At 44.0% G+C, this 19614-nt stretch overlaps 1 protein-coding gene across 4 annotated transcripts in view; it reads right to left on the minus strand.

The window, feature by feature from the left end:
- Nucleotides 1-1429: 1429 nt before the first annotated feature.
- Nucleotides 1430-19614, minus strand: part of CYYR1 (cysteine and tyrosine rich 1) — a 58000-nt gene continuing 39815 nt past the window's right edge. For 3 of the 4 annotated variants that reach the window (XM_040576405.1, XM_040576389.1, XM_040576396.1), the window contains exons 3-4: nucleotides 6806-6963; nucleotides 1430-4152 (exon numbers count right to left, since the gene is read on the minus strand). In XM_040576405.1, coding sequence (XP_040432339.1) covers nucleotides 4019-4152; nucleotides 6806-6963 — 292 coding nt within the window. In that variant the 3' untranslated portion in view covers nucleotides 1430-4018. Of the gene's footprint in view, nucleotides 4153-6805; nucleotides 6964-15145; nucleotides 15293-19614 lie in introns of those variants that run through there. The other variant, XM_040576415.1, reaches the window with a different exon arrangement.

The following is a 19614-nucleotide window of genomic DNA, read 5'->3' on the forward strand; positions in this document are numbered from 1 at the left end:
ACTCCTGCTACTTCTAGTCCATAACAACACTCATGCAACCAGGTAATCTTCTAACATGCTAAGCTATGAAACCCAGGAGAAAGGCTCATGGGACCAAATTCTGTACTCCTGATATTATAACCTTCCTTCTGCCTTCTCAATCCAGCCCAGAAATCATGAGCCAAAGGCAGAGCAACCTGAGAGCACAAGCCAGTCAGTATCATGTAGTCCAAGTATTTGAATCACCCAAGGCAATGCTACATTCATTAACTAAATTAGTTATTCTGTCCACTGCCAAGTGAGAGAAGCAAAAGATCATTTTGGTATTTTTTCTTATTTACAATAATTACTTACAATTGATGCTGCCTCATTTTGCTTGCATGGAGTACGGCTGTTGGGTCTTGATGTCCTCACTGCATTGAAAAGAGATCTACTCATGGTAAGACTAAAGTGTTTTTATTATGTATTATCTGCAGTGTAATGTTCTTTTGTATCTGTGCTGTTCATGCATGTTGGGTGGTGCACAGCCCTGCTCCAAAACATGGGAGTATGGGGACGTCTCTCTGTTGTGTTGGACCTGCAAGAGTGTGATGTGACTCCACGACTGCAGAGCTGGGCAGTCAGGCTGTGCCCAGGGAGCTGGCAGAAGGGTGGCTCTGGTTATCTCCAGAGGTCCCTTCCAACCTCAGCCACTCTGTGATTCCGTGATTCTGTGACATGATGCAGTGCAGGAGACTGAAATAAATCTTTATGACTAAGTAAAAAACTCTTTGTACTAACCCACTCATCTGCAATCTATTCATGTGAGACAGAATAAATGACTACTGGCCAGCAATATCCGAACTGCAGGAACTTTGAATACTGAGATGCTGAATAAATTACATGTTTCCGCACAAAGAAAATAACACCTAAAGTATAACAACACTTCAACTTTTTCAACACTTGAGTATTAGCAAGTGCTCCCATTTGTTTATGCAGTCTATGTTTATGTTCTATTTCTTCACTTCTATAAATTTCTCAAACTCCCTCTTCCTCTTTGGTTATTTCCTTACTTTTGAAGCAATCTTCACTTCTTTTTGAAAAGAGGCGACTTGGCACTACTTCTACCTGATTTGCTGGAAGGGCAGCTCCTGTATGTTTTATCTTCTTAGCAAGGACAAGACATGTGGTGACCTTTGAGAAGTAAAATCATTGTCTGGTATGGCCCAATACATATGGGTCTGCAGAACATAAACTGGCATGTTAAAATCAACATCCTCACTAGTTTTTTCATATCAAACAAATAACTCTCTATCCCCACAAAATTCTCAAATTTCTATTTCTGTAATTTTCCCCTGGATTAAGCCATATATACATTCCAGTTACTTAGGTCACCATGACTTTTATGGAATATCATTAGGGGCAACATGCAATCTCAAAGCTGAAAAACAGAGGACTCCATTACCAAAGATTTTTAATTGTTTTCCTGAAATGCCTTTTTATTTAAGAATCTGCTTTGTAACTTGTTCTGACAAATGTCACAGGCGGAGAAATTCTTCCTCTAAGGAGAGATTTAGGATCATTTTCTTTCTTTGTATTTTTCAGGAGACTGGATTCATCAAATACAAACTACTCTTTGATTGGTGTGTCCACATGCTCAGTACAAAGACATGAGATACACAAATGGGAGAAATTACAAATACTCATTATCTACAGGTAATTTTTTGGCACAGAGATATCATCCATTGTAATCAAGGGTAAAGTGCTGAGGTAGTAGCGTAGAACTTTGTAGAAGCAGGACCTCCCACACAGAACACCATGCTTATTTTGTTCTTCACACTGACCACCAGCTCAGATGGGAAGTTTGGCAGGCCCACCAGCACCCCTACAGATGGTTTTGAGAAGGGAGTGCTAAAACCCAGAAGGTTACAATTCACAGGAGGATTTCAACTGAGGAACATCCATCTTAGGAGAGGTCATGTTAGCAGCAGAGATGTCACAGGACAAAGCCCAGAGAAGTAAGTGTAAAGATAACCTAGTTTAGGATTTGTCACCTCAGAACAGCAAAACAGAAATGAGAATTGTAACTTTCCTTCCTTGGTGAAGGCTCCAAGCAACCAACAGCAACCAAAATCTGTAACACAGCTGTTTTCCTCTGACCGGGTTACAAATGCGTGGATAGCTAATAGGTCGGTGATTCAAGGCTCAGTTTGGCCAAGGGCCACAACACAGATCTGAACCTAGAGTGGTCAGGTTCAGATCTAAGGTTCTAGTGTGGGTTTCAAGAGGGTAAGTTTAGTTGTCTTGGAAAAGATAAATACAATTACAAAATCTGAGCAAGAACAGTCAATAAGGTCTTGGATGCAAGAAAGCTTCTGAATAAGTTTTGTACTTCGAGTTAAAAGGTTGCTTGAGTTCTTCCCTGAATTAGGACTGAATGACAAAAATATCTCACTTAGGGGGTGACGAGAAAGTTTGTTATCTGGCTTCACAGGGATATACACCTTTTGCAAGCTGTTTTTCAGTTCATTAACACGCTGAAACATCTGAAAAAAAAGATGAGGGCTATACTGGAAAACATTTAAATACCTTCAGATCTCCAGGAATCAGTGGTAACCTGAAGCTTCTCCTCTGAAATGAACTTGATGCCACAGTTGTCCTGAACCGTCTTGAAGCAGGTGTTGTATTTTGTCACCTTCCAGTATTTTGACTGCACAGTTTTCCAACTGCCCAGCTACCCAACTCAAACTGAGTTCAACACTTCTAAATCCCTGAAGAGAACCATTGCCTTTTGGTTTGCATATAAAACCAGTCTTGTCATTGAAGGATGATGCTTTAGGATGAATGATGCTTTAGGTAACTGGATACTCTGTTCTGAAATAGCTGCTGCTGAATTACAGTTAGGCCAATAAGTATATGGAAGATTTTAAATCATGAAGGTCTGTACTTTACATAGTAGAGATTAAATAATTTTGAACAGTATGCATGACAAATGCAAGAAATACTACTTGGTGACTTAGAGTTTTAGAACGCCCAGGACAACATTCAAAAGTAATCTGATGCTCACAGTCTCTCTTCTCATCTCTTTGCTTAGGCTGAATTTCATTACTACTGGAAAACACTATGATTTTTTTTTTTTAATTTAAAAAAGGTCTTTACGCAATCCAATTGAAACACAGATCTATGATGTTTTAAAAATTGATTTGTTTTTCTTCTCCCACTTGTGAGTTTTCCTGAATTATTTTTTTATTAAAAAAATCAAAGTATCATTTGGTCTTAAAAAAGGCATTGTGGCATTGTCCAATATATACAGTATCTAAGTCCAGGTAAAAGTTAATCAGCTATAAATTAGTGTAATTCCCATATAAAAATGCTCTTTATGTTTACATTTTAGGCCACAAACTAGTCTCAACTTGTTTAAAAGTAGGCACTTAAAACAGCTTGCACTTGGCCAGAAATAACATCCATCATTTTTTGGTTACTGAGTAACTCCCAACAGCACTTCTCTTTGTAATACACTTATCAGGTCAATATGCACAGCTGATCATCAGTTATTATCATCCTGAAGTAGAAACTCAAAATAGCTTCAGTCTTCCTTGTTCTTCCTTATTCCCCTTGTCTCACGGAAAGGTGTATCACATGTTTGAAGACCACAGTTGGAATTTTCTCCCAGAATAAGTCCCAGCAGCTGTCTCTTGTGCATTTGAAACAGACCTTGTTGAACCATTTGCAACATTTACATGTTCCTAAATGGGAAGACCATGGCTCCCATGTGTTGTAACAGGCTGCAGCTGAGGCTAAACGCTGGTATTAAGGGCTACTCATTAGGCACTGACTTGGAGGAACTTTGGTCACACATTGTTTAATCATGAAATGTGATGGTCCAGAGTGGACAGTATTTTTCTTTGTCCTGAGACACATCAACCCTCCTTGGTTATTTCATCATCTGACCAGATGTGTTGATGCAGACCCCATCCTACTTGTCCCTGAGCCAAAAATATTTGTTCCAACAGTGCTGGCTGTTTCAACAGGTAGTTAATATCCAGGTGAAGCCGTGTAATTATTTCCCTGAATATCCAGGGTAAGGAGGGGGTGGGGGATACTGTATTGAAGTCTGTGGAGTTGGAGTGTATGGTGGAGGTAAATCAACTGGGTACTCCATTTCATATTCATAGCTGTACGGTGGTGGGGCCACTAAAAAGGGAGAAGGAAGAAGAAAGAGTTAAAAAATTAATCTTTTTCATATGCAGGCCCCTAAGTATTTTCTTGTTGGCATTAAGATTTCCATAGAACAGATGTAAAGTCTCCTGACAACACACGTGCTTTTTTTTTTCTTTTCAGACTGTTGCTATAAGTCCCTTTATGTCAATGCCAACCCTTGCTTATTGCCCTATCCTTCACTGCTTATCCCTATGCCCACAGACATGCCACAGACATGTTGTGCTGCTAACAGGGCTTGAGTGGCCATATGGCAAAAGATACCAGGGTGGTGTAGCAGAGAACTACACTTTTTCAGAGGAGGGAGGTTGGGTTTTCATCAGATCTATTCCCTTTCACCCCCTTCACCAGCAACATAGACTTATGTTATCTCAAAATGGTGGTGTAGCCAGGGCCTTCACTGATCTCTACAGATAATCGGAACACCCTCTGGGTCCCCAGGAGATGTGTGCCGTGCCATGCCATGCCAAACACAGTGGAAAGCTCCTTGCAGCACAGCAGTGTCACACCTGCTAGGGCAAATGCTGGACATCTTTTCAGGACGTTCCCAGGTCTCAGGTTGAGTAATAACAGAGCTTTCATCTTGTTCTCCCCAAAAGGGGCACCTGAGGAGAGCCCTGTGTTTGTAAACCAGGTCAGGCATTTAGAAAAAAAAAAATATATATATATATATACATACATAAAGAGGCAGCTGAAAAGCTTTTCTTCTATTACTTCTGCTAACCTTAGAGAAAGATTAATTCAGTGATCACAAAGACAGTAAATGTTGCAAAATTGTATGTATGGTAGGAACAGAAAGCCCCGTATCAAAACCCCATTACAGCAGTCTACAAATTTTAAGCTTGAGTCTGCCTCTTCTCAGTTCGTGTCACCATGGAGGCCTTTCTATTCCTTGCCTAGGTATCTCAAGCAGACTGGCATCAAAATAGCACTTTAATGGAGAGGAAACAGAAACCTAGGATGTTTGTGATGGAAGGAAGAGACTCGAGTCGTGGTATGGCAGGAAAAGCACTCGCTGCTCTCTGAAAACCTGGCTGCCACGGCGGCTGAGGCCAAAGGAAAGGCACCTCCTCACTTGCTGTTCCTCTCCAAAACTGGCAGTGGCAGGAGGACAAATCTTACAGCCAAAGCCGGGTCAGTCATCACTCCAGAAGTGTTCATGACAATGGGGAACACAGAAATCATTTCAGGGCTTGCCCTGTCCTCCAAAAAGTGCTGCTGCTGAGAGGAAGAACTGCTCAAACAAATATTTGGACCTGGAACAGGGAGTGTGCAGAGTCAAACTGCCTGGAGGTGGAGAGATAGGGGGTGAGTCATTGCAGGAGCCTGCTTGGGGAGGAAAAGGCTACAGCCCCAGAGCCTTCATTTTGCTGTTGTTTTTACAGCTTGCAGTCACTGTTAGATTCTAAAGAAGCTCTTCAGCAATTCATGGCTGAGAGTATTGCAGTTTTCTTTCATTACTCATCTCTCTACGCAAAACAATGTTGCTGTGATAAGGATGATTATAGCTGGGTTTAGTTTAACTGGAAAGTCAGAGGATGAGGGAGAGAACAGACACTAAGAGCAGTGAATGTGACAGAGGAAGACAAGTACTGCATAGCTTGCCTGGAAGTATACTTAATGCACCTGGGGTTTGTGGCAACCTTTTCAACAGGAGGGAATATAAAGGCAGGGGATCTCTAAGAGTGGGATGGGGGGACATGCTCTGTGAAACGCCATTGCCCTTTATGACAGTGAACTCTCAGTTATCCCTAGGCAGTTGCTCCTGGATGTGTAATTAATCACATCACCAAAGCAGAGACATAGCTGCAATGCATAAACACCATTAATGCTGCTTCCAGGGGCCAGCTTTGCTCTTCAACAATGTGGCCATTTTCATCAGGTAGGGACCCCAGAAAAACAACCCCTGCAGCTTTGGTGCTCCTGTACCGCACTCCTAGAGTGCAGCGAGCTGACAGGTGCAGTGCAGAGAGCAGATCTGCACAGAGCTAGCTCAGGTACCACCAGACATATCAGCTCCTTCCTGCTCATGATGGGCACAGCTACACTACAGCAGAAGTGTAAGGGGTCCCTAGTGCCCCTTGGGGTGCCCCAGGGCCCTGGCTCGGTGCCTCCCCTGGTGCTGCCCTGCACCTGAAAAACCATTATGGCAAAATGGCATATGGCATGCTGGGCCCCCCATTGTGCAGGACGATGAAAGGGAGCTGACTGCACGCGACCCAGTGCCACTACAAGAACCAGAGCACAAAGGAAAACCAACCGATCTGTCACCGGAGAGCCTCTGGCACGTGCAGAGAGCCGGTCCCACACAGCGCAGCGAGGCCTGGACATGATGCTGCGGGCACTGGCCGCCGTGCAGCCATGCTGATGATCTGGTGCCCGGCCAGATCTCGTTAGCCCACAGAGGAGCAGAATAAATGAGCCTGGGTGGAGAGCTGCACTAATGAGCCCTGTGCAGGCCGGGCTGTCTTGCGATTCTTGGCAGGGAGTCCTGGTCGTGCCTCTCCCCTGCAGGCCCAGGAGAGCCTCCAGCGCTCACACCCGCGTTCGCTGTGGGGCCGGGGCTGTCCACAGCCACGGCTCCACCGGGGCTGCTGGCGCTCCTGCTGGCCCTGCTCTGCCCCCTCACCTGGGTAGGTGCTGATGGCGTTGATGTGCGTCGTGCGGATGACCCCGACTCGAGTCCCACGGTTGTTCTTCATGCACATGCAGATACAGATGGCAATCCCGGCGATCACTCCCATTATAAAGACAATGCCAAAAACGATCCCGGCTATCGCTGTGCCTCTGCAAAGGGAATGGAAATACGCAATCAGTGGCAGCTGAATAACGTTTACAAAAAATAATAAATTCTTTCCTCAGGAGTGGCCTCATTTGAGCAGAAAAAGTGCATACTGGCTATTGAAAATGTTGCAAATTTTGACCCATGAGAATAAAAGAAATGAAAGATCTCAGAGACCGAAATGGAGACTGTTCCAAAGTCACCTTTGCAATTATGCCAGATCACTCTCCTGATTTACTGTATGTGAAATCCTTCCATTCCAGGGCCTTCTGCATTTAAACACTTCTAAATATTACCAAAATAACTTCCTCCCTTTCTCCTCATCACACGAGACCTTTTTTTTCTAAAGGCATTGGCATGATTTTCTTTTTAAAAGGCAGTGTAAGCTACCCCCAGTAATATATTCCAGAAGCATCCAGAAGCGCAGCCTGCTTCCACAGGAAGGTTTGTGTCATTGTTTTATCTTGGTCAAAAAGTCCTCCTGCTCTGCTTCTCGGCCCACAGATTAAGGAGAGCCTGCTCTTCTCAAGGATGAGCAGCAAGAAGCAAAGCAAGTGCCTAACCTTTCACACATCTGCTGCTGCAACCAGTGCAAGTATTTGAGGCTTAAATGATTTCTTTTAAAATGGTCCAGGGGATGGAATCCAGCTCAGCCCCTGAAGTAATGAATCGGGCTTTCCTTGAAATCATACAGAGAAAGGACAGGAAGCCTCATTGCGCTGACACACAGGAGAAAAACCTCACTAAAAGGGACTGAGGAACTCCTAATAATACCGAGGGCAAAATTAGCCTTTCTGATGAACCCTGTAGTTCACTTGGGCTTGTTGTCAGGAATGGGAATGAAACGTTATATGAACGACAGTATTTACAGCCTCCCCTTTTATGAAACAAACCCCGTGACTTGCCAGAAATATTCTTACTTCGTGCACCTCTTCTTCTCTTTGGAAGCCATCTACTGGCTTCCAAAAAGTCAACAGGAGTCAGAGTAGACTCAGTATTTGAAAAATCAGACCTTTTATTTAGGAACGTAAATACAAATTTAAGAGTTTGTTTGTAGGTACCAACTTTGCAGGAATTTGGCCAACATTTGCAGTAATACTGAATTGTATAGCATAAGTAAACACAGACAATTTGCTGTCTTAGTAAAATACACTGCCAGGGAGCTAAATTGCTCTCTGCTGTTATGCAGCAATGAATGAAGGGTGTGCAGGGAGAGTAAACCTGCTAATATTTTGCAGAATACATAAAGGTCAAATTTATGAAATGCTAACTCATGGCAGCAAGCACTTGGCCACAAAACCAGTAGCTCAAAAGTCATTTTGGAGCACTGCTGTGATCAAGTACTTTGGTATTAACCTGTATGAATAACTTAAAAAACACCTCCCCTGCCTCTGCTTCACCATGACCTTCGCTGGGAGCATTGTGCTATGGTCACAGGGAATGCTCTTACACCCGAATTTCTTCCACCCACTTCCAGGTGGAAGAAACAGAAGCAGCCACCGCTGGCGTCAGGACCTGGGCTGCATTTCTTCTTTGTGCATGGCTCGCTGCACAGCACTTGCAATCCAGGTCGGCTCTGCCAGGCAAATCTCCCTAAATCCCAGAAACTACAGTAATTTCCCTTGCTCATAATCGGCAGCAAGCTGAAGAAAATGTGACTTCCATCCTAAAGGCTGACAGATGTGGGTAATGCACAATATTGCACACACATATAGCTAATACATAGTACAATTACTTTCCAAGATCTAAATTAAAACTTCTATATTGATGAAGCCCATTTTGAATAGAGTTTAACTCAGCTGTCTCCAAAGGCAAAGGTGCCCCATTTGTTCCACAAGCATTCAGCTGGATGCCATTTGGTTATCTGCCCAAGCGATGGGTTGCACTAGCAACACAGAAAGCATTCTTCATGCACCAGTGCCCACCAGACAGCTTGCATCCGAAGCCCACTTTCCCCTCCTGCATGAACAGCTATTGCTCCAAAGCAGTGTCTCTCCATTAATTCAGATGCAGATTCAATGATACTCTACATAAGAAGAGTGTTCATAAGGAAAGGAAAAAACATGACAAAATGTCTGATGCTGTCTTCAAGAGGAGTTTCCACTGTTCCTGAGATATTATGCAGATGCTTGTATACTTGTCAGCTTACTTTGGGTGACAGAAGTGAGATCTGAGGCCTTACTTGCAGTACTGCAGTTTCTTGTAGTGACCTTTGGATGGTGCTGGCTGACGGGCACCATCCTGCCTCTGCAGGGAAACACTGGCAGGGCAAGACAGCTGCAGAAAGCCCATCGGCATCTGCCTGCATCTGAAATTCATAAAGAGCTAGATTTGGCTAGTATATACACGTGTCTTAAATCCACTGGCAAAACTTCCAAGTTTGAAAAGGCCTCTCAGTCTAAACACACCTTCTGCCAGGTTCACTATGCAAAACGAGGAGTTGTGTCTTAGCTTAGAGTTGTGTTTTAGCTTTAGTTGTGTTTTAGCTCGCATCAGCTAGCACATTCTTTTGCTCGTATCCACCACAGCTCCTGCTGGTGTAGCCATGAGCTGGAAACAAAAATGGTCACCAAAGAAAATATCCACCAGCTTAGCTCTGTCGACAAAGCCGGTAAATGCAAGTCCTGCTCATGGTTCAGAAATCAGGACAGAAAGTGGTTTAAATAGCTAGACCTACTGCTGTTCATGTAGTGTGAAATCCTTGTTTTCACACTGCAATGGTAAATTTAGACCACCTCTGGGTAGTTACGCAAAGAGAGCCTGAGGTATGGAGCAGAAGATGTAGGCCACTTTTTAAATCCGGCTGCAGCCTGGCTGAGCATCAGCAGAGAGGCATTCACTGGCCTTTGTGGGCTTCAGATTAGAGCCAGAGTCACACACGTTGAGCTGCTACAAGGGACAGAGTGTTTCACTTCAAAAGGAGCTGGCTGGGAGGACGTGGGGAGATGCGCACAGGGACACTCCCTGGTGCAGGGACCTGCTACGCCCGCAATGGCTCCCGTAAAGCTACGGGCACTCTGCCTTCCTGCATCAGTCTGAGTGTCCCGGCACGGTCACAGGCATGTAATAGCAGTCCTGTGGATATAACACAAAAACGAAGACTTGTGCTTTTTGTGGAAAGCCCATGGTATGACTAGGATGTGTGAAGAAAAAAAAAAGTATGCATTTTTTAATAAAGTGTCTGGGTTTCATTTCATGCTATTAGGGAATTTTTGAAAATAAATGTCCTATGAATAAGGAACCCTTATTTTATATTTAAAAATGCTTGCTTTGTTTCTCTTTGTCTCACAGATATTTTAGACTTCTATGTAGTGACACAGAGGGATACAGATATTTTTCATTCTATCTCCACTGCAGAGCTTTTCAAGGGAAGCTGCCTAAGAGATAAAGGACACCGTAGAAGAGCAAAAGGAGACCTACAAACCACACAGCAGAGTCACATAGCAACTGGGAAGTTTGAAACAGAGGGAAAACTTTGAAACAGAACAATTTAAAGGAAAAACATTATGCAGTCATTTACAGAAGCAAAAGACATATGAGAAAATAAGCACCAGAGAAAAACAATGCTTGGGAAAGTAAAGAGGGAGAGGGGAAAAATAATTTTAAAATGGTGGAAATGTCAGGAGGAATTGCCAGGGTAAAAATCAGATAGAGAGAAGCAGCTTTGGAGGTGTCTTTAGCAACATCCCACTTGAAAGAACATAAATCTGATTTACACTTCTGGCCAGACAGTGCCCCGTGCAGGGATCAGCCGGGCAGGGACCTCGCTGCCTGAGCAGGTGGCATGGCCGCGGTGCCTGGGGTCAGGCACTCCGTAGCTTGGTGTAACCGGCCAGCTGGGTGTTTTACTCAGGTGTCAGAGCCATCATTTCACCTGCTGGAGCAGGGGGTTGGACCAGCTGATCTTCAGAGGTCCCTTCCAACCTCAGCTGTACCGTGATTCGGTTATCAGCAGCTGCTGCTCCAACCTGCGAGTGCTAGGGTTGAGGTGACCAGAGAACAGGAGATGGACTGAAGAGCAGCCCTGTTCCTTCAGGTTTTAACGAGTGGGAGCCAAGTTCATTTAGCACCATTTTCCCCTTGAGAAGTCCAGTCGTTTGGGATTTTGGCAAGCAAAGTGGATGCCAAACTTGCTCAGGTTAATACTGTCTCTGTGGTCATCTCCACTTTGGGGCCAATGGATCTCAGAGGCCTAAAAACCTTACAGCTCAATAGGTTAGTGTTTCCAAAAGGAAGAATGATTACTGAATAGGCATTGATTTTTAAACGTATTGCCAAAATTTTGGAGCCAAGTCTCCACAGCTTGCAGTGTGATATGGCAGAGACTTGCCTAGTCCACTGGCATCCTTCTACTGCTGCAGTTTCTCCTTCTTTGGTTCCATCCTAACTTTACATGTGGTATTGCCTGCAGCACAAAACTTTGCCTGGAAGCCTGGTTTATTAATACAAAAAGAAGAAAAACCTTTCAATCAGCTTTTCCAGAATGCCCACAGACCATAATACAAAACTTCTTAATCCCACCAGCACCAAGACAGTCCCTCCCTTGACTCCCCCCTATATCACTTGCTCCTCGCCTGGGGATGCCCAGGGAGGTGCACGTCTCCAAACTCTCCGTGTCACCATGCCCAAGGGATGCTGCGTGGCACGTCACCCCTGGCCTCCTCTTGCCTCCAAGGCACCTTCAGCACGGGGGCTTGCATGTTGTCCTTCACAAGCAGGTGTTTTCTCTTGATTTCTGTTTTCCTTTAGCCATTTCCTTCCCTGGAACACCTTTAAAGGCTTTCTTAAACTGGGGAACACAATAGCAGCAAGTAGCCAAAAAGATGCCTAGGGAAGACCGTAAGAAAAGGAAGAAAATGTGCATTTCTCTCCTTGCTCCTTCCAATGTTTTGCAGCACAGCAACTCTGACCCAGACAGGTCTGTTTGTTTTTTAACTGTATCACTCAGTGCACTTCTCTGCAAACCTGCCCAGCCTCTCTCTGCCCTCATGCAAATTTTAGCATCCACAGCCTCATGTGGCAAGGAGCTCCCCAGCTTAACTACACACCTGAAGAACCACCTCCCCTGCTCTATTCTGCACTAAACAGGCAGTTTCCCCAAGCCTCCTAGCTCTCAGCTCTTCTGTCACCAGCTTCCCTGTCTGCACTGCCCATGATTTTAAAGACCTTTTTAGCATCACGCCTGGCAGTCAACTCCCTCCCATCCTGCAAGATCCCTGTCCTACCTCATTGATTTGTGTATGGGAACTGCTTTATACCTTTAATCGCTCTGGTCACCTGTCCTGGTACTTATTCTCATCCTATTCTGTTGGTTTTTGAGTGCTGCATACAGCATTCAGATTGCAGCTGATGCCAGTACTACATAGAAGCATAATGATGTTAGCTGCCTTATCTCTATTTTTTTTTCTAAAATAATCCATGGTATTAGATCTTTTTTTTTTTTTTTTTTTTTAATTTTTTTGGGGGGGGCAGTTGGGAGCTGAGATTTTGTGGAACTATTTACCATAATTCCAAGTCTCATTTCTGAAAGGCAACAGCAGCTCAGAGCCCATCATTTCATGTGGGAGTTGGGACGGTCTTTCCCAATATGCATTAGATAATGTTTACAGGCCCTGGGTTTCCTGCCATGATGCCTGGACACGTGTCCTCTATTGGAGGACAGAGACTAAAGTTAGCACAAGAGAACTTAAGCCACTGGATTTTCAAAAGCCCAGCTCACTCAGTAATATCCTATCATTTTAGAAGCTATCATTGCAGAAGTGGTAGCGCTCTACACCAGAGATTCATTTATACTGGCATAAAAGTCCTTTCATTCTGTAATAGCTTACGTCAGCAATCTTACAGAAATGTGACCGAGTATGGCAAGAAGTTGGTTAGAAGCATGTGAAGATCAGTATTCCCACTCTGCCTTCACTGTATTTCATTACCCTTTTACTGCAAGAATGACGTGCCATTTTCAGTCTTCACTTTGGTCAGCTGATCTCTTCTATCTCATCGCCTTTCCTAATTTCCAGTACTTTTTTAGTCCTCCAATTAATTTCTTGCCAATTCTCTGTATCTGTGATTTGCTGGCACTGCATCTCCGGAATAATATGAATAATAATGCATGTAATACATTTTGGAATACTACTGCTAATACTAATAAATACCCTTTAATTTCTTCCGTCTTTTGGGCATTCAAAAAGAGGCTGATAAAGGATTTTTTAAAAATCATTCTTTGAGATAAAATAAAATAAAAAGAAATCAATGATCTTTGATCTTCCGACCCAGCCACTGACGTTTTGAAAAATGTACTCTTCGGACTCTTAATCAGACCTGATGTTCCTTGCAGGCAGGGGGTGCTGGGCTGTTTATATAATTTGGTTAGCAAACCTTGGTTTACTCAGACTGACAGCAGAAATGCACTTCTCCTGAGTGCACTGAGCATGCAGACCTGCTCTGGGGGCTTTTCCCCTTTTTGCAGTTGCCCCTCTGTTCAAATAAGGGCAAAACCACGTAGTGAGCACCCGTCCAAGAGGCTATGCTGTTCAGGGCAGTTTGGTTTTATGGCTGGGGCACTTGAAAGCCCCACTGCTAAAACTGATGGAGCAATGGTTGATTATATCTGCAGCCCAGGTACCCCATAGCTGAGCCTGCAGCCACAGTTTTACAGCCATAGAATGAAGAAACCAGGGTAATGTGGACTGCAAAATCATCTAACTCAGGAATCAGTGCAATAGTCAGCTGGCTGCTGCCTCCTGTTTTAAATTGAGTAATTAGTTTATGGAGTAGCAACTCAAATGGACCAGGCTTGCCTTTGAGGCTCTACTTTGCAAGCTCTACTTAGACAAAATTCCTACTAGTACTTCATTTTAAGGCATGTTTTACAGCTCAGAGGAAGGCAATGATTGTCTGCTTCCGTAAACAAAACCCGTCTGCCTATTACAACTGAGTACAAACTGTACTTGGACGGTATTCCCTTCTTTTGTTCCTGTTCAGTTGGATCTAAGGTGTGCTGTTAATGTTTAATTCCTTCAAAATTGTTTCCTCTGTGCCCTTCTCTCTCTGCCTTGCTATATTCACGACATTATTAACTCAAGCAGCAAAATATTCTGAGTAATCCTGGTGTACAATGGAGAGGTAGTGAGTGGGTAATCATCCCAGTTCCTGACCTCCCTCCTCCCACCTACTTGTGGCAGGTCACCATCTAAGACTACTCCGTATTGTTAAGCTGCATAACCTTGCAAAGGGTTAAAGGCTGGTACTTTCTGTCTTTTAGTATTACCAGTGCCTGAGCAATAGGGTACCTACTACAGCTTGTTAAAAAGCTGCAGAGCCACTGAAGTGTAACTGTGGCACACTTGCAAAACCAGGGAGAAAATCATACAAAGTGCAAAACAAAAGGACAAGTAATTACAGCTCGTTCTGGTTTGCGCTATCCTTGGGGAGACTCTTTGGACAATTTGCCCTTTGAGAAATATGTAGATGTTTTATGCTTACTTCCTTTATGCTAAACCATAGACCTTTCTGCTGGAGGTGCTGCTTGGCCAGGGAGGCTGCAAAGTGCTTCAAATAAATGATCCTGGAAAGGTGTGTACGGCCCAATGTAGCTGCTAGAGCAATGGGAGAGTAGAGAAGGCGGCAGCAGTGTTCCTCTTGCTGGTTCCTGAACTGCCCTGCCTTCCTCTGCCTGCGCACCACGGGCCTGACATCCTCCTGCTGCTCTGCGCAGAGCAGGCGAAGGCGGGGATCAAATTGCTTGCACCCTGCTTAAGAGTCAGTGCCAGGAGCAGGGCTGTCTCAGAAACAATTTTATGGACAGAGGGAATGATGCATGAAATGGAGCTGGGAAGTGCGCGCCGCAATTTAACAAGCACAACACTTAATGCACAGTGGTGTTATTAACTGATCACAGTTAAGCAAATACATTTTGATCAGCCTCAGCCTGCCCAGCATGTTCGTAAGACTGATATGTGCACATATGCAGGTGCTGGCTTTGAAACTCTGAGCCTGTCTGGCAGTTCAAAAATTTCAGAACACTGCCAGAATGTGAAAATAATAAAAATCAACGTGTGTTTAGATTAAAACAAGAGATTTAAAAAAAGTCAGAAATACAGAAGTAATTGGGGGCAGGGAGAAAATGCTTTTTTTTTTTGACTTTTTATCTGAATGAATTCTGATTAAGATGCTGCCAAAGTTTCCAGTTACCATTTTCCACCCTCATGCTCTCTTGCTGCTTCTCTGCCCTCGTTTTCCAGCAGCTCCTCTTGCTCCACCTTTCCCTGCTCAGACATCCTGTCCTGTTCCCTGCAGTCATGACCTTCCCTTGCTCTGTAATGTGCTTCACATGCTTCTCTGGAAAGGAAACAGAAGCCATAATGCAATTTCCACTTTTCAAAAGGCTCCTCATTGTGTTTATGAATCCAAGGCCCAACCCAGTGTTGTCTTAAATAGAAAATTGTGGTGTAACTGCACCTAACATAGACTTTCCTTATTTTAGGCATTTTTATTCTCATAATGCCCGCAGTTTGCATTGCTGGCAGAGCCTGCCATTTAAAACGCTTTCTGAATCAACAACGGGAGAGGCTGTAATTGCTGCCCAACTTGCAGCCCTCTGAGAGACAAAGTACGTGCTGTCAAGATGACGTGGTGGGTTTCCACGAAGATCACAAGGTTAGTAGCCCCAGTAATAACTCACTTTTGGCACCAACCTGTTTACTGGGTATAAACACTTCAGAGAATCCCAGGAATATTATCTTACTGGTAATTCTTAACATACTCTTTCTGACAGCAATTTTATTTATTCCAGCTTCTGCAAACAATGCCTTTGCACACTCCATGAGCTCAGCGCAGGAGAATCCTGCAGCTCCCCTCCTGGGAAGCTCTTGCTCTAAGAACCCGACTTACTGTGCTGACTTCTGGACCTCCTGCCTGTCGGATCCTGAAATCTCAGAGCGATTGCAGTCAGACCTGCCTAGTTTTACAGATTGTTTTTACCCTGTTGCCAGAAAGGTTGATAGCTCAGCACTTCTTAGCATGCTTACTCCCCGCTCTGAGGCTGTAACAAACCGCAAAGCCAGCTTCTGATGGGATTTTGATCTGCCAGGGAACATCCCACATGGGGCTGTTACTTGGCTGGTGAATGAAGTGAGCAGGCACTACGGGAAAGGGCCATAAGACGGGGCCCTAAACTCTTGCTCCATGAGGCAGAGGAGCATCAAGGCAGGATGGAGGTGACCCATAGATTAATGAATTTTAAAAGACAAAGAACTCAAGTGGCTGTTATTAAAAAGAGCAGTTTCTCATGATTTTCATGTCAATTGGCTAAACAGAGAAGGAAACGCTAGATATGGAAACCAGAGGAGAGCTCTGTCACAGTCCAGGATGTCTTCTGTGAACTCACTTCATTTTCTTGCTGTTGGCCTCAATGTCTGTCTTCATAGTTTCACACCACTCTTTCAGTTCTGATCAACTTCACTTGCAAAATTGTGCACAGTGAAGGCTGGCCCCTACCTTATTTAATTTTCTCCACACAAGGCTTTCTCTTTCTCAGCAGCCCTGTGTGTGCAATCTAGCCGCTAGCCCTGAGCACTGCGGCACAAGCTGGAGTTGCTGGCAGAGCTCTGAGCTAACCATCCTCTGCTGCCACATTTCCTTTAGCTGAACAGAAACTAATGAAAGAGAATAAACTGGTTGTTAGGAAAAAAAAAAAAAAAAACCACAAAACACCTCCGCCCCTTAAACTGACAGCCACGCCACCATTTCTAACTTTCTGAAGAACAACAACAACAGAAGTAGTGCTCTCTGTGTTTCATTTGGGTAATGGGGTTGAAGAAGATAGGCCTCAGGGTGACTTTCTTCAGCTGCTAAGAGCTGGGACCTGATTCCTGGACACGGCACCCTCCAGGCTTTCCCAGAAATGCTCATGCTGGCACAGCAAAGAGCAGGACCCAGTGGCTTAGGAAGGCAGCGCTGGAAAGGACTTCCCCTACTCCATGACCAGTGGAAGCATGAACTTACGCCAAACTCAACTGACCTTGCATCTCTGGCCCAAACTCAATGACTGAGTCAACTGAGAAAACTACACTTTTTTTCCTTGCCAGTTAAATACTTTTCATGACAGAGTTGTCTTTGAGAGGCAAAACGCCACTGAATATAACTCCCAGACAAGGTTATTATTTAGTTTGCTAATGAGAAACCTGTTTGCATTATGTAAATGTGCCTCTTCCTGGCTGTGACCCTGGGCTTTCCAGGTCCCCCTCCTGGGCTCCCAACCAGGCCGTGCTTCAAGCATTCTGTCTCAAAATATTCTGAAAGAGGCAAAAGCCCAAACTTGGTCTCTTGCATTCAGTCCATGGTTCATACAAAACTGCACACTGCTGACTCAAGGTCTTCTTCCCAATTACGGAAAAATTGAGGCCAACTGAAACATTTTTTCCTCCTTTGTGGTCAGCTCTGAAGAAAAAGTAGCCTAGTAGCAAATCTAGTAGCTTATGTAAATTGCTAAGTAAGACATATTTTTAATATTGAAAGATTTCTGCCTAGATGCAACACAGCCCCTAAATACACACTTGCTAATCACTGCAAAGAATTGCACTGTCAGCTCCCGACAAAGACAGCAAATCCAAATGTGAGCTTTCAGGGGAACGTAGACCGTGCTGTGCAGAGGGAGGAGCCAGCAAGCAAATGCCCACAGACCAGATATTACAAAGCTAATGGCAGCTCTTTTTTTGTGCCAACTGACCTGGAAGAGCATCACAGAGACCATCATCCCTGAAACGCCCCCTGCCCATTCAGCACATTTTTCATGAGCTCATCATTCCCCCTCAAGAGGCATCACAGACCTTGTTCTGGCATCCTAGGATATATCCTCAGCACCTATATAACAGCACGGTTTCATTTGTACTCTTTCATTGACATTAGAGAGCTATAAATTACTCCCAGAACAGATGCTTGTTAACTCTTCTTCTTTTCTCTTCTCCTCCCCCCGCCCCCCCCCCCGAGATCGAGGGGAGGAAGAAGCAGAGTATTTTGCCTTTTTATGCAATGAAGAGTGGGAAGATTGTAACCAAAACCCCCTTTTCACAACAACAAAGTGAATAAAAGATGAAGCAATAAAATACCTGAAAATGAACAGATGACTCCAAACAATTCTCCTTTAATGTACCTGAAAAAAATGCTTTTGACCTTTTCAGAAATTTGATTCCCACAACATAAGCCGTGCCCCCCAAATGCATTTATGATTTACCAAATTTCAAAATGGAATACTTTACTGCTTTTAGACTTCCGCCTGGTAGACAGACAAACAAAAAAGATGTAGGCCTTTTTTTTAGAAATTGAGTAATCTGAAGTGGCTCCTGGAAGATCTGGGAGAAGAGTCCGGATTAAGAGATTAGTCAGCTTCATATATTATTTGATTCCATTTAAAAAGGAAAATCATAATTTATGTGCACTGCCTGAGTGAAATAGCATTTAAAAAAGGCAGTACTGCACTTCTTGAGTCTAAATAAATCTAGCTGGGCATTGAATTATCCAGCATAGGGGGATTTTTCCCTCATATCTTCCAATAAAAATAATAAGACACTGAGAGTTTAATTTTAGAAATTCTGGAGCAGACTGAAAGAAAAAAAAATGTTTTTCATCTTCTCTTTCCATCTCCTTTTTCTAATGCACTTTAATATTCAACTCTCTTACTCCTGTGAAAGCAATAAAAGAGCCTCTCCTGCATTATTTTCTGCATCAGATTTATAGCACCAATTTCATTTTTCTTTCTCGTTCTTTCTTCCCAGGTGCTGTGTCAGAGCTTATGAGGACCACAGAGATAAAGATGCATTGAACCCAAGTCAGTGGAGGTTGTGGCTGTAAGTCACCATCTGCAGAAACCTACAATGAACGGCAGTATTTACAGAAGTCTTTGCAGGATTCGAGCCTTATTACGTAGCACAAGCAAATTATGGTTTTAGTGGTTTGGAATACCCTCGTTAAGCATGCATGAAGTGCCATTTACAAATTTAAAGTGAGTTAAGTGCTTGGGTATATGAATCATTTTCTGTTTCTGAAGAAAGGGACTATGAGTCAGAAAACTAAAAAAAACCCTGAAAATTAAGCTGTATTTACAAAAATATTCTGTGGCTCTTACAAGTTGCATAAAATGTTGAAAGCTGCTGAATCTGAAGGCAGCTATGCGGAGGATGCAGAAATCGCTGTGCGATAAAACCGTATGCACACACTACATTAAGTAACGTCGAGCTAGACTTGACCTCTTCCACCGCGGGAGCTCTCTGGGGGCTGGAGAAGAGCCAGTTACTGATCACTCAGCAACAACTTCCCTTGTAAATGCGAGAGATCCTTGCTCACCTGCTTGCAAGGCCCCAACGAAGGGAACCCCTGCACTGGGCGAGGGGGAGCAGACCAAGGACTCTTCTTCCCCTATCCCAGGAGACTAGACATCACCTAATCTTGTAAGGCCATGCAGAAAGGACACCCTGATGTCTCTCTGGTCCCTCCCTCCCCATTCTCAGCATCACTTCACCTTGGTTTTTACACCAATGAGATGCTGCATAGTGCCCTGATGTCTTCAGGCACAGAGCCCGGTGCCTTTTCCCTCCCATGCAGGGAAGGTGAGAAGCTCTCTCCCTGAAGGCCCCGCTCGGCAGCCTCAGGAATGAACTTAAACA

The sequence above is a fragment of the Cygnus olor genome, chromosome 1 (genome assembly GCF_009769625.2).
Source record: "Cygnus olor isolate bCygOlo1 chromosome 1, bCygOlo1.pri.v2, whole genome shotgun sequence".
Lineage (NCBI taxonomy): Eukaryota > Metazoa > Chordata > Aves > Anseriformes > Anatidae > Cygnus > Cygnus olor.